Consider the following 15049-nt stretch of genomic DNA (forward strand, 5'->3'; position numbering starts at 1 on the left):
AGTGCATTTGTTAAGTATTCTGTACAATGCCTTATGTGAATTATTTCTTGAAAAGTGGAATAGCAATCAAATTCTGGAGGATGAGCAAAAAATTAGGTTTCCATATTGCTGCCTAATTGAAGATACTTGGGTAAAAGGAGGTGTGTAGAGATTAACGGGGGAGGGGGAATTATGACCAGATGGTCCAAATTTAATTATATAGTTAACAAAGCATGCTTTGGACCTCTTAATGATAAATGTAATAACATTTGTTAGAGGACTTTGTAAACAATTTAGGGAGGTAAGCTTTTGACTAGTACTAAAAATTTTTTTTGCATGGATTTGTAGAGGGGCTGGGTAATATGGAATAGATTCATGTGAACAGTAGAAAAATTAGGAAAAATTAAATTCTTTTAAGTAGTGTCTAAGGATGCCAGTTATCTTCTATTTCTGAGAATATATAATCTCAGTGGTTAGTTTTTGCTTACTTATTCCCCAGTGTGCTGTCTCAGTTACTGGATACTTAAAACTTCTATCCTGGGTGAGCAATTGAAGTACTAACATTCTCACATAATTGAAGTGAGTCCTAACATTTTAGTGGCATGTTTTTCATCACTTTGTAATGCACTACAAAACCCCTCTGAAGTACTGTCAGTTACCAGAATAAAAATACCGAAATTTACTATAAGATTCCAATAAGATGATGACCTTGAAGAGTCTGGATTTTCCTTTTCTAACTATGGGTAAAAAGGTAAGATACACTATACAAGTTTTCTAAATATGATTTATGTATTTTAAATACAAAGATTGTCGGGAGAAAAAAACAGGGCCTTCTTTAAAGCCCTCTTTCCCCCAGAATAAATCTTAAAAGTAAGTTTAGGAAATCTATCACTAAAAATGCAGTTATGTAACTGAGGAATCAGCTTCTCCAAACCTTTCTTAAACTTGAAAGATAAATTTCCATGCTAGGATGAGGTTGTACTTGTGGACTAGGAGTACGTATAAATTCAAAAGTAGAAATTTTTAAGAAAGAAATTTCATCAGTTACATTGTGATGTGAGTAATGTGCAAGGTGTGTATATATACATACATACACACATATATATATATATATATACACACACACACACAGCTCGAAATGGTGGAGTGCTGTGAATTCATTCAGCTGTTGGCTGAATGGGGCTATTAATATTGCAGTAATAGTGACTGACAATGGCAAAGATTCTTCCACCAGTTTGGATGAAATTACATTACAGCTGAACCAATGTAAAAACTTGTTCCTCAGTAAAAAGGAGGTCATGCAGTGCAGTGACATGGTCATGCCCCCTTGTGACCATATGACCACTTGAAATCTAACTCAGTTTACTAAAAGGACAAATTGAAATGAATTCCCCTGCTCACACTTTCTGCATATTAAAGTACCTTTGCATTCACTGTGTTTTTAAACCCCCACACCTGTTTTTGTTTATGCAAAAGTGTTGCAAAAATTATTGGAAGAAAAATTGATCAGGGTATATGATGGGGTTTTTTGGCCAAAGAGTTTGCCACAAACGTGACTTTTTGGATCTCTTATGAATAATATTCAAATGAGTATATAAAGGAAGATAATTTGCATTTTCTTTCAACAAACAACTGAAATATTTAGGGCAAGTCTTTATTTAAAGTTATATGCTTAATAAAGATAATAGAAAAGCTTGCTTTATGAAAACAACTGTTTCAGCTAGTTGAGGGATTAATCTGCCCTTTGTGATGTCACTTGAGAGTTTGCATACTTGAAAAGAGCCTAGTTAATTTAGGTCTCTCATTTCTTTTTGTGTTAAAAGCTGTAGTTATAATGATGCAAGAGGAATATTGGGCAATGATCATATGTTCCCAGGGCTTTTCAAAAAGCTGAGCGAGTTAGATAATGAGTTCTGTTGCTTGTCATTTCTCATGGTTTTTCATACTTAATTAAAATTTGTTCCAGTCAGAGGAAAGTGAGAGGACTGTTGTTGGACATAAAGTTCATTTCCAAAATCAAACGGGCACGCTAGTTTAGATCAGAGTTCTGTCTAGAGCAGTGGTGTGATACCGTGAGCTCCATCAGCATTTAAAAGTTGGTAACTGCAGATGAGAAAGAACAGTGTGCTTCTGGTAGTACTCTTCCTTTTGCTCTATTCGGCATCAACAGAAACTGGATCATTAAATAAATAGAAATTGCCTCTTTCCTAGGTGATAAAATTTAGTTGAAGTTTTTCAGATTAGTTGATTCTTTCAGGGGAGGGCAGGTTCTATTTTAACTGCTTGGCATCTCTACAAAATGTGAAGTGCTGTGTAGGCTGCAGTAATTCTGGAAGACATAGGCACTTATGATAGGTTCATATTATTGCAGTTGGGTATTTTGCGAATGCTTGGAAACATTTGCAGACTAAATTCATTCTTCTGGGGATGAAAAATGGGCAAATTCAGATTGTAGCACTGGGATTTTGTATATTTAGCGTAGCTGAGCCCTGGCCATTAGAAAAGTACTGTAATATGCAAATAACATTGTAGTTACCATCACAGTTGCTTAGCATTGTGGTCTGTCATCACAGCAGCACAAAGTGAATAGTGGCAAGTTGTTCCTCATGAAAGATATGGCTAACAAGAATATTGTGGTTACTTCAGCCCCATGCTACTCAACTGGCACTTTGTAGACCAAATCCAACTTGCTGTTGCCCTGGAAGTTGCAGAAAACTTCTGCTGCTTTAGTAGTTAGATACAGGCTTGCACAATTCAGACCTGGATATCTTCTGTCAATATGGTAAAACTATGTATTTATTACCTAATCATATGGTTTTGATTACAGAAGGAAACAGATGTTTTGTTATACATACACTCTGCTTTCTTGAGATGATGATCCACTGCCTTTAGATCCACTTTGTATCTGTTGGAATGAACCCAAATTCTTCTATTTTCTTTTTGCATCAAGCGTTTGCAAGGGCTTTTTGCTTGAATATAGTGTTGTTGGAGTGTGCTTAGTGTTTCAAAGCTTCAGCCATGTTCACAGGGTGCTTGAGCATAGTCAGCTAGCACCAATGACCCTGTCTGGCCTGTGTGGAGCTAATTTGGATGTTCCTGGGTGTGCATAACACTTTATTCTCAAACTGAATGACTAATGTAAACCTGTGCCCAATGGCTATATACAGTAACCTTTTGTACTAAAAAAATACTGAATATAAGATTTGACTGACTGGTATTAAAAAAACCCAAGGCTGTAAGATAGTTGCCGACCATATACAATATTGAATAATGAGCATGCCTGGCAGCATTTTGGTGTTTCAGTGTGTTTAAAATCAGATTATAGCCAAGTTCTCAGAAATGAGAAGCATTTGCTTGTTTTGAAAATTTCCCTTTCTATTGTTGTATTGCAACACTTCAGACCATTTATACTTAGATAGATTATGGAATGCGCTTGAGGCTGGAAGGGTGCAGAAAGCTAAAAGTGTGATACTTAGCTGCTTCCAGTATAAGGTGTCCCTCCCCTTCTCTTTTGCCTCAGTGCAGAGCTACCCCTTCTCCTGTGCTACACTCTGCTGCATGACTGGCCATTGGAGGAACTGACTTCTATCAGCTAACTTGACAGAAAGCTGTTAAAAAGCCAAAAACTGACAGAAAACCTGCTCTCTGCAGAGTTAATTTGCCAGGTTAGCAGAGCTGTTTTTTCCCCTAGGACTGAGCGGAAAAGGTGATGCGCAGGAAATGAATATGGAGCTTGGAGTAGAGTTCTTGGGGAGAGTGGTAGGACCTGTCTCTTGAGTTAGCAAGTTTAGGTAATATCAGCTCTGCCTGGCTCACCTACCTTTACCTTCTGTGTAAGAGAAACTCCTTTGACTGAAATTCATCATCATTACCAGTGTATTTTTAAGAGAATTGTATATTCAATTGTATATTCTTGGCTTCAAATATTTTTTGAAGCAGAACAGAAGGAGTTGATGTGAGTGCCAGGTGTATTTCTGTCTGGCTGTCTTCTCTAGTGTACTGGTGTTAGTGGCCATGCTTTTCTGCCTTCACCTTGCTGTGTATCTCATGCTGCTGAAAAAAATAGAGTCAAATTTGAAAAATTATCAAAAATTAACTTTTTAATACTTTTTAGAAGGGGAAAATAGAAGGAATTGGTAGTAGCACACTTTTAGAAGGTCACAGTCTTGAGAATAACAAAGAATTTATGTTCTGTGGCAAACTGTATGCAAATAGTAAAGTTTATTTTTAATGAAATGGGAATTCAGTTTTCATGCAGTATGCTATCCTTTGGTGGGTTTTTTTTTTGTTTGTTTGTTTTAGTTTTGTTTTGTGTGTGGGGGGGTTTTTGTTTGTTTGTTTGGGTTTTTTTGTCCCTTCCCTCAATCTAATTACTGTACTGACAAGAAAATACTTTTAGTGCTTAAAACTGAGGATGTTATGTTGCAAGTATTGGAGCCTTGTATTCTGAAGTGAAGCTTTGATGTGATGGGGCTGCAGTGAATGGTGGGAATCTGTGATCCTGATAACTTCTCAGTAAATCTGAGCAAGCTAATATTTAATGAAGTATAATTTATGTTCTGTTCTGGATTACTTTATGCAGAGTTTCATGCATTCACCAGTAAAGTGCTGGGTGAAGCAAAGAATAATTTATCCAAGTGAAACTACAGAGAAGAAGCTGTCAAGATAGACTTCAGTTACTGCCATATCAGCTAAACTGTAATTTAAGTATAGGGATATAGTCATGTTGCTGTTTTCATGGGAGAACTGTTTTCATAGTATTTCAAGCTGCTGTTGTGGAGATAGGTTTCTTTATGATGAATACATCTCCACAGCCAGGAACCCTAATTTCATCTATCTTTCAAACAAGTACTCAGATTAATTATTTCTAACTCGTGGCTGACAAATTTGGCAACACAGATCTGGTGAGACAGAAATCAGGGGTGTGCTACCTAGTTATAAACCACATGGCCAAGTTTTGCGTTCATGTGCAAAGCTGTATTCCGATATCAATTTTTTGTAAATAAAGTACAAATTATGCATTATACAGCTAAAATGTGTAGGAAAAGATAGTCCATCTGAAAACATGAACAATTTTTAAGCTACTAGGAACAAATTATCTTTATATACCAAAAATAGAACAAAGTCATTGCAGTGAAACATGTACAGTAGCTGTATGTGCTGTGTGAACTTTGGTATGTCCAGTGATTTTGAGAATATATTTTATAAAGAAGTAAAGACCATTTTATAAAAAAGAGAGGTTAAACTTTTATGTTTAAATAATTAATATTGGGGTTTATACTTGATAATTATTTTCTGTAGTAGTAGTATTGGAATTCATGCAGAAAATGTTGGTTTAGGTTTTTAAATATAGATTCAGTGACTTTTTGTGGGCAAACAACAGATATCAAAGGAGATATAGAATATATTTTTAAATTGCAGAACTGATGATTTGGAGTAAAACGGGCTGCTTTGGAATAAAGGCAGTGGCATGTGTTCAGTAAGGCCTTTCAATGGTGGTGTTTTCTGTTAAAATACCCTTACTGAAATCTGAGATGCATTAGTTACTAAAAAAGAGAAATTAACAACTGTTTTTATTTTAGTGGTTTTACTCCACCAGCAAAACCCATGCTATTGACTTCAGGGAAAAATGAAATCATAGAATGGTTCGAGTTGGAAGGAACCTTAAAGACCACGTTTTCCCAACCCTCTGCTGTGGGCAGGGAATCACCCACTAGAGCAGGTTGCTCAGAGGCCCACCCAACCTGGCCTTGAACACTGACAGTGAATGGGGCATCCATAACTTCTCTGGACCTGTGCCTCACCACCTTGATGGTGAAGAATTTCTTCCTAATATCCAATGTAAACTTGCCCTCTCTCAGTTTAAAACCATCAGCCTTTGTCCTGTTGCTCCATGCCCATGTGAAAAGTCCCTCTCCAGCTCTCTTGTCTCTCCAGAACCTTCTCTTTTCCAGGCTAAACTACCCCAACTCTCTCAGCCTGTGTCTGCAGGAGAGGAGCTCCAGCCCTCTGATAATCTTTATGGCCTTGTCTGGACTCACTGCAGCAGGTCCATGTCCTCCTTACATTGGGGCTTCCAGAGTACGAGTGCTAGTTGCCAGACTGAATGAAAACAGGAGTAACTTCAGAACATAAGACTTAGTTACTGATGATCTTGTCTTGGTTAAGTGAAATAACTTACAACAGACTGTTTCACCAGACAGATAAGATAATTAGGGAAATAATTTACTGAATGCCATTTGCTATTTATGCTCTTTTTTTGGAGGGATGGGGAAAGGAAAATATTTATCTTGATTTTCTTGCGTGCTATGTGTACTAATAGTAATATTTATGGGATTTTTAGTGCTTTAAAACAAAGAAAAACCCTCAATCTGCATGTTAATTTAAAAAATGTTAGCCGTGATTGTGGATGTTTTCTTCCTCAGCCAACAGCAAGAGAAAAATAAATCCCATTTTACAAAGACAAAAAAAGTTGAATTAACAGATGGTAGCATCTCTGAGAACTAGAGAGGTCAGTATACAAGTTTATTCAAAGCCTTTTTCATTAAAAATTAAAGAATGAAAAACTAGTTAAATCAGCTAAAAATTGATTATCTATGAAAAAGTAATCCTTGTTCTTTACTATTACACTTGAAATTTTACTGGTCCAGTTTGAGCATATTCCAGATTTGTCAGTAGTCTTTGCACATGGCAGTGTAAAAATACCTGTGATATATAGAAATGCTGAAGTCTTTGAACACAGATTTTTCTCTACCTTCTCGCTACTGACTTTTTATACAAGGGATGCAACTTTTAAAGATTTTTAGCTTACGCAGGAGTGAAAATACTTCTCTTTCTTTTTGAAGCACAAGTATATCAACAAGCACCATTCAAATGATTTGGTGGTATAATAACAGCTTCTATCTTTTGTACTGTTGTATATAATGTTTTATCACTATTTTTAGTAGAAGTCCCATTTTCTGTAGTGTTTCACCTGTCAAGTGAATTTTTACTCTTAAATTCCGTATTGGTTCTTCAGACAATTAGGTGAAGCTGTGCTATACGTTTGAGTATTCATTCAATTTCCCTCAGCCTATTCTGTGAACGGGTTCTTGAATTCTAACTTGTAACAAGTATGCCTGCTGCTTAACCTAGTGAGCTACCAGCCTGTTCCTGCTCCTGACCCCATCATGGTTCCACCCTTCAATCCAGATGAACTGCTGTTCACGACGGGGTTTTTGTGTCTTGAGTTCAAAAGCGCAGTCTGCTCTGGTCTCCAGTTGTTCCCTAGCCCAGAACGTGCCCGGAGTGCAGAGATACTGGTGATTTTACATGGGTATTTTCCTATTTAGCTCTGCATACAAGAACTAGGTATTGAAGTGCTGCTGTGCTGAATCTCTTCCAAGGCGTGTAGGTTTCTATGGATTGTGCTTTCTTCATGAAATCTGCTCTGAAGAGGTAGCAGTAGCAGGGGTAACATTCTTCAATGCCTTAACACAGTGGTTAGAGTAACTGCCCATAATCCTGGAATTTGGGTCCATTTCCACCCTTCATTTATCCACAGTCTATTTGTTGATACCTCTGTAGTGGCAAAATAAACATGTAAACACTTCTGTCATCCCCATAAAAGTTGGCTTGTTTCCTTTTAGCTTAAGCGGATCCTAGTAGAAAATAACGATAGTGTTCAGCTGTTACAGTAAATAATGTGAAGAGCAATTTATAAAACCTGGCTAAATTTACTCAGTATTACAAGCCACTTTTGAAGAAGGAGACTTTCTGTAGAAACATACATCTTATCAGCTGAGCAATGCACACTGTAAACTGTTGAGCAGTTCTAAACTTAAGTTAGGAGGAAAAAAAATTGACCCTTTTACCATCAAGGTCTGAAATATACAACTTCAGTAAGTAGACTCAATTTACATTATGTATGTAAATGCAAATGTGGCTATTCCAAAATCAGTATGGATTTTTAATTGCTTAAAATCACAAGGTCATATAGCATATATAAAGTGTGACAAATGTCTGACTTCTGAGGAACAATGGGAATATGAAGCTATAAGCATCCTGTGTCACTTAAGTTGTAACTTACTGAAATCCTAAGTACTTATTTTAGGCGTAAATCATAAATTTCAGAAAGCAGTAAGTGATTAATGAAATGGTGAAGCAAATGAATTTGGAATCCTTTGTGCAGTGTACAAACTTGAACATGAGAGATGTTTGACCCCCCTGTGTTCAAGACAGGCGTGGCACAGACAGCTAATGTTGTAATTTGGTTTCTATGGCAGTGATTTCTCATTATGTAAGGAAGTTGCATATACACAGCCCTGGTTGTCATGGTTTATGGTCCTTGATTATTTAATGTCTTAGAAAACAAAAAAATATTCTCTATTGCAGCTAGTTACTACTGCTTTTATTCTTATTTTATTCTTGTCATAGCAATGACAGTTTCAAGTTACCCAGTTTAAAGGCTAAATTGTATCTTGAGATCTTCATGGGACTTTTGTAAGAGACCTTGATTTTTGCTACTGCAGAATAGAACTGCACCTTCCTTTACTATAGTAACTTTCAGTTTTGCAGATGATTAAGAATGCTAAATGCATGCAGCATGTTGGGCATAATTTCTGCTTTTCCATCAGTTTTCTAAAGAGAGTAAATTAGATGACCCTTTAAGGACAGAAATAATCAGTTTCCATAAAGCCTTCATCTGCTAATTGCTAGTTACTAAGAGTAGGAAAAGAATGTGAAATTGTGAAAAATAAATTATTATTTGAATCTGTGTTTTAAAGGTGGTCTCATAACCCTTCTTTTCCTTTTGTTCCCTCAATAAAGGGTCTCAAATCTAGAACTGGTACTGACACTGATTATGACAGGACAGAGTTCTGATAATGACCACTGTCGTGTGCAGCTTTGTGTGTTGTTGGGGGAAATAATAAAATTTGGTAAATATACATTATAACAAAGTAACCTCTGATTATCCATTACTAACTTCTCTAAGACAACCCTACTTAAAGATCCTGCATCTTTCAGCCACATTACTCTATTCTGGAATAGGAGAATTCTCTAAAATGAACTGTGATTATTATATTAAATGGATGAACAAAAATTGTATATTTAGAGAACAAAGCAGTATATTTAAGTGTTTTTGCAGTATATTTCCTGGATTTAACTGAAAAATATGCAGCTGAGTTAACAAGAGCCTCGTTAAAGGTGGCATTGCATCAGTCATCTGGTTGGTTGGCTTTAGTTGCATGAGGAGTTGCAAACAGTTGATGTGGTCTAGTTAAACTGTGGCACAGAAAAAGGACAAGGAATCAGCCCCCTGTTTGGAGAGTTTGCATACGAAGGGGCAGGACAGAACTCTTGAATATGTTCTCTTAGTACACCTGCAGACATCCAAATGCTTGGCTTTTCTTCCAGAAATGAGAGGCTTGCTATAATATGATATTGCAGGGCTTGTGAAGATGTTGCTAAGATGACACCTGTCTTGTGACATAATAAGGTCTGCACTAAGCCTCACAGTGATTTTTCAGTCTTACATGTGGATTAGACTTTTTCAGGCACACTATTTTCTTGCTTCCTGGTTATTAGCAGACTTTTAAGTTTTGCTGAGGCCGCTCAGCTTTGTCCATGACACTGCAAGCTGAGTCATTTTAGTCACCTTGGCTGTAGGTGCAATGAAGTTGATCTTTTTACAGCTAGAGCTGTAAAAATAGGCTGAGAATAAAAGCCATGTAATTGTTTCTGCCCACTGTTATTTCTTGGTCACATCAGAATAAACATCTGCTATGCTGGCAGGGTAACAAATTATACATTTGTCAGAAACGTATAATAGGATGCTTTGCCTGTAGTATATAAGAGTGAGGTAAAGTGTGGTTATTGCTTTTCTAGTGCTCTTAACTGAGAGGCTAAGAATATCTACATAATATGCCAAGGTTAAATGGTCTTAAACACTATTTCTGGTTTCTAAAAAAACTTTTTCTGCATACACATTATGCCCTTTTAGTGTATATTTTGTGCATTAAACAATTTGTGATATAATGAAATACAGTACCAGTTAGTGCATGATTAATATTTCATTATTAACCAGAGTTTTTATTCTATTTTCATACAGCTGTTCTTATATGGAAAGACTCATGGGTACAGAGTGCAAAATACAGTAACTAGTGAAAGAAAAAACACAAAATTCTCTGTTATGTGCTGGCTAATCAATAAGTACTATTTTATTTGTCAAAACATAAAGGTTGATGTCTAATGGACATTGCATAATGGCAAGCAATAGTGGCTTGGGGGTTTACTTTGCATTTAGAGAATCAGTTGGATTTTCCTTCTGAAATGTGTTTTTTAAATTTTTATGAAGTAAATGTGCATACGTGTTTATCTAAATAACTTGTGGAAAACTAAAACAGTACCTGTAACTACACATGTCCTTTCACACTGAAATAAGTCAAAGTGTATGTATAGCCCAGAGAGGAAGCCATGTGTGTAAAACAGAAAACAAATTAGGAGGCTACCTTGTAATGGAAAATACGTAAAGATATGTTCAGTATCTGCTCAGTGCAGGTGAAACTTCAGGGTCCAGCACAGTTTCCTGTATATGGTGATTTTATGGAACTTTAATTCTTGTCTAACTTTGATAGCTGTCCTTTTCTCAGGACTGTCTTATTTTGAAGCTTGATTTTGTACCCTACTGTCTTTTTCTGTCTCTGTAAACTTTTTACATGCTTATTTTTAACTAACAGTTTAATTAGATTGCTCCCCTCCCCAATATTTTTCCCTTGGCTTAAATTTAGCCAGTACGTATTGCTTTATTATGGCAAATGCAATTTGTCCATAATAATGAATACTATGTGGACTCTTGTAAAATACTTCATGCTAAAAGGACACATGAAGCATTCTATTCTGTGGTGGGGAAATGTTGAACAGATTACTAGGACAGATCAAATCACAACATGGATCTTAGGCAAAGCTAAAAATCTAGGAAGAATATTGATAGCCAAAAGTATAGAAATGCATAAATTCACCTGTCTTTTGTACTTGCCAAAACTTCATGTAATCTGTTGTGTGATGGGAGATAGATAATACACCAAAACTCTTTAGCTGCTTTGAAACTAGACAAGTAAGCAGAAAGACAGCAAGTAACTTTACAAAATTAAAGGTGGACCTTTTAGGTGAAACTGCCTCCCTGTGTTGTGAAGGTCTTTGAAGTCCTGCATTCCTAAACATCGCCTTTCTGGCATCAAGTTATCGAAGTATTAAAGCACTTTTTGAACCTGTAAGCATGGTAATGGTCATGCTGAATTTGCAGGTATACACGGTATGGTGTACCAGCACCAAAATGCTGGGTACCTACAGGATTGAGGCCCTAGTGAGCATAGCAGAAATCCAGTAATTGTATATTTAATAGCAGTACATTTTCTACAAATTAGAGCTCTAAAGAAAATTACCATGCAATGTTTTTATTCCTCTGTCAGCTAAACCATAAGAAGAATGGGCCATAACTAGAAAAATGAAGGGATGAATCTGTGTGATTTACTTTATTAAATAAAATTGTAGCCACCCTTCAGCATGAAATGCACGTCAGCTATTTTGAATGAGCCACAGAAAGCAAGATGCAGTTGAGTAGGTAGCTTATGTGGAACTCTCTTGCAAGTCCTTCCAGGAAAAAGCTGGTGTTCTCTGCGTCCAAGATCACTGCTGGCTGCTCTCCCCTCTTTCCTTGGGAAGTGCCTGCCCTGTCGTTTCTCAGCTGTTTGGGTACAGATCTGTAACATGTTCAGGGTTTAAGACCCAAAATTGCTGCTGAAATTCCCACAGCATGGAGTTGTAGCTGAAGTTTAAGATCATGGAGATTTTATCAAGCATATATTGGAGCAAGTTATTTATTTTTCTGCAATATGATTCATTTCTTAATATTTATGCTTCCTTTATTGAATGCAGGGACACTCATGAAATATTTTCTTTTAGGCAAGCTCTTAATAAAGATTTGAACTGAATATTAGCTGTTACACTAAGTAGAAACCAACTACAGGGCTTCATGCCCCAAAGTGCTTCTTTTTCATCTTTTGGTATGCCATTCCACTGGGGGACAAGAGAGTTGTTAAATGTTTATTTTACACAAGCAGGAATTAGAAGGAAACAAGAAGGCTCCCAGAGTGTAGTAGAAATGACTGTTAATTGTTATGTTTGGATATTAAAAAAACCCAAAAAAACAAATCAGCATCCAAACCCACTACTCTACACTTTGTAGTATCATTGATATAAGAAACTGGTTTTACATAAACTAATTTAGTTACTATTGGAAGTGCCAAATTTTAAAGTAACACAATGCCACTGAAGGAAAAACATAGCAAAATCAGTCTTATTGAAATAAGTGATTTTCTTTGTAATTTCTTACATCATGGAGTAGGTGGGGATTGGTCTCTTTTTCCAGGCAGCAACTGACAGAACAAGAGGACACAGTCTTAAGCTGTGCCAAGGGAAATTTAAGTTGAATGTTACGAAAAAGTTTTTATGTAAGGAGTGATGAAGTACTGGAGTGGTCTGCCCAAGTGGTGGAGTCACCATCCCTGGATGTGTTTAAAAAAAGACTGGATGTGGCACTTGATGCCATGGTTTAGTTGAGGTGTTAGGGCATGGGTTGGACTCGATCTTGAAGGTCTCTTCCTACCAAGGGATTCTGTGATTCCGAGTAACACATCAACAATACAGAGAACAGTTTGTGTGAGTCCTTCAGAAAGGAATGTGCTTTGAATTCAAATCTTGACTAACCTGTGCCTACCTGTTATTAAAAGGGTAATAAATTCTTCCCTTCTAAGTGACCAGATTATTTTCAGCTTTATCTGAAACACTGCTGTCAAAAGTGTTAATGCATCTCAAACTGTTATGCATTCTTGAAGTAATGAATTCTGGTTTTTTTCCCTTCAAAAACTGTAAAAGCTGTCAAGCAATGGAACTACTGTATTTTGTACTTCAGTGGAATTGCAATTTCCATAAGTAGTAATGCTAATAACAAGGACTGCAATAATCACCCCAATATGCATTTTAAGAATATTTCATAGATTGGATGGTAATTATGTCTGTATCCTCAACAGTTTGGTTTTTTAAAAAATGTACTTTATATTTACAGATATATGGAGTTTGGGGGTCATCCTCTTCATGTTGGTCTGTGGACAGCCACCATTCCAAGAAGCAAATGACAGTGAAACTCTGACTATGATAATGGACTGCAAATACACGGTGCCACCTCATGTGTCCAAAGAATGTAAAGAGTAAGTAGAATACTAAACAACTTGGAAGCATTCACAGAAGTGGATTTTCATTACTTTTGGGATTTCCCTATACCATATTATCAATGTGTAGAATATCCCTTGATACTCTTTCTTTTATGTCTCTCAGTTGTCATGCATTTTTTAAAGAACTGAAGAAGTTATTCAGTACTGATTGGCTTTAGCCAACTCTTTCACTGGACAAATTACCAGGTGGTGTTGAGATTATTCTGTCACAAGAGTTAGGAAAATACTGCTGCTTATCAATTTCTGTCCAAACAACAAGTTATCAAAACCTATCATACAGCAAGTTTTGCTCATCTCCTACTTAAATTCCAACTCCAAATTAACATCCTAGCCTGTCAAGGGAGAAAAATATTTGGTCTGGAAATACCATATCTACATAGGAGTCACGATTCCTTTTGATGTGTTTTTCTGTAGTGTTCACTCGAGCCTTTTTATTGATATGTTCCAGTATTTCCCATGTTTCCCTATTGATTAATGACCTTTGGGCCTTTAAATATATATCCCAGTTGCATCACTAAGACTATTTTAAAATGCTTGTCTGGGTTCTTGAATCTGCAGTAGAGTATCTTTTAATTTTCAATATGGAGAATCAGATGCCTTTATAAATGCTTGAAAAATGCATTTGGTTCAGCCAAAAAAAAAACTAGAGCAGGATCTAGAATTCTTTTACTTGGTGAAGTATGATGTTTGTTTCAGCTGTGGTCATGTTGACCATTCCTTTCTTTTCCTGTCATCTGTGCAGTCCAGGAGTCCAGTGCATAACATGGTGAACAGCATCCTGGCCTGCATCAGCAGCAGTGTGGCCAGCAGGACCAGGACAGGGATACCCTGTGCTCAGCACTGGTGAGGGTACCTCCTGAGCCCTCTGTTCAGTTTCTGGGCTCTTAAGAAAGACATTGAGGTGATGGATTGTGTCTAGAGAAGGGCAGTGAAGCTGGGGAGCAGCTGGGGTTGTTTAACCTGGAGAAGAGACGGCTCAGGGGACACCTTATTGGTCTCTACAACCACCTGAAAAGAGGTTATAACCAGGTGAGGTCGGCCTTTTCTCCTAGGTAATAAGTAATAGGATGAGGAAATGACCTCATGGTTAAGATTGGATATTAAGAAAAATTTCTTGTCAAGCCTTAGAACAGGCTGCCTGGGGAAGTGGTAGAATCATCGTGCCTGGGGGTGATGATGATTCAAAAGCAGTGTAGATATGGCACTTAGATGGTTTACTGGTGAGCATGGTGGTGCTTTTTAGTAATTGGACCTGATGCTCTCAGTAGTCTTTTTCAGCCTTAATGATTCTGTAACTCTGTGCCATAGCTGGTGTCCTTGTCTTGTCATTAGTGTTTAGCACCCTCCAGTAACATGGAAAAGCTTCTCTGAGCTTGAAGAGCTTCACATACAGGAAGAGGTTTAAATTAGTACAATACAGGAAGAGGTTTAAGAGGGAGCTCTTATCAGTGAATTGTATCGAATCAATCTCTTGAGATGCCACATGCTGTGCTGAGGCCAGGAAACTTATCTTTTGCAGCTTTTGCTTAATATTCTTGCTAACATTGATTTGCTTACATGTCCAGGTCTGCTTCTCTGTATGAAGCATGAACAATGTATAGCCAGTTACCCAGGTCCTCTGCAGGTTATGTTTTCTTAGGAAAAAGACTCTGGGAATACTTAAAACTTCCTGTTTGGTGTGAAAGCATTTCTGGTTTGAGATGCATAAACAAACTTCAAGGAGGAGACACGTGTGCTGCATTTGTGTCATTTTACTACAGGTGTAGTTTAAAAAAACCTCAAATTAAATATGGAGTTTG

General features: G+C 37.0%; 1 protein-coding gene across 1 annotated transcript in view; it reads left to right on the plus strand.

Annotated features, from left to right (window-relative positions):
- The window catches only part of SNRK (SNF related kinase), a 39998-nt gene that overhangs the window by 14168 nt on the left and 10781 nt on the right, over positions 1–15049 (plus strand). The window contains exon 4 of the mRNA XM_040069441.2: positions 13085–13226. Within this exon, the coding sequence (XP_039925375.1) occupies positions 13085–13226 (142 nt within the window). The remainder of the gene's footprint in view (positions 1–13084; positions 13227–15049) is intronic.

The sequence above is a fragment of the Hirundo rustica genome, chromosome 1 (genome assembly GCF_015227805.2).
Source record: "Hirundo rustica isolate bHirRus1 chromosome 1, bHirRus1.pri.v3, whole genome shotgun sequence".
In the NCBI taxonomy this organism is placed as follows: domain Eukaryota; kingdom Metazoa; phylum Chordata; class Aves; order Passeriformes; family Hirundinidae; genus Hirundo; species Hirundo rustica.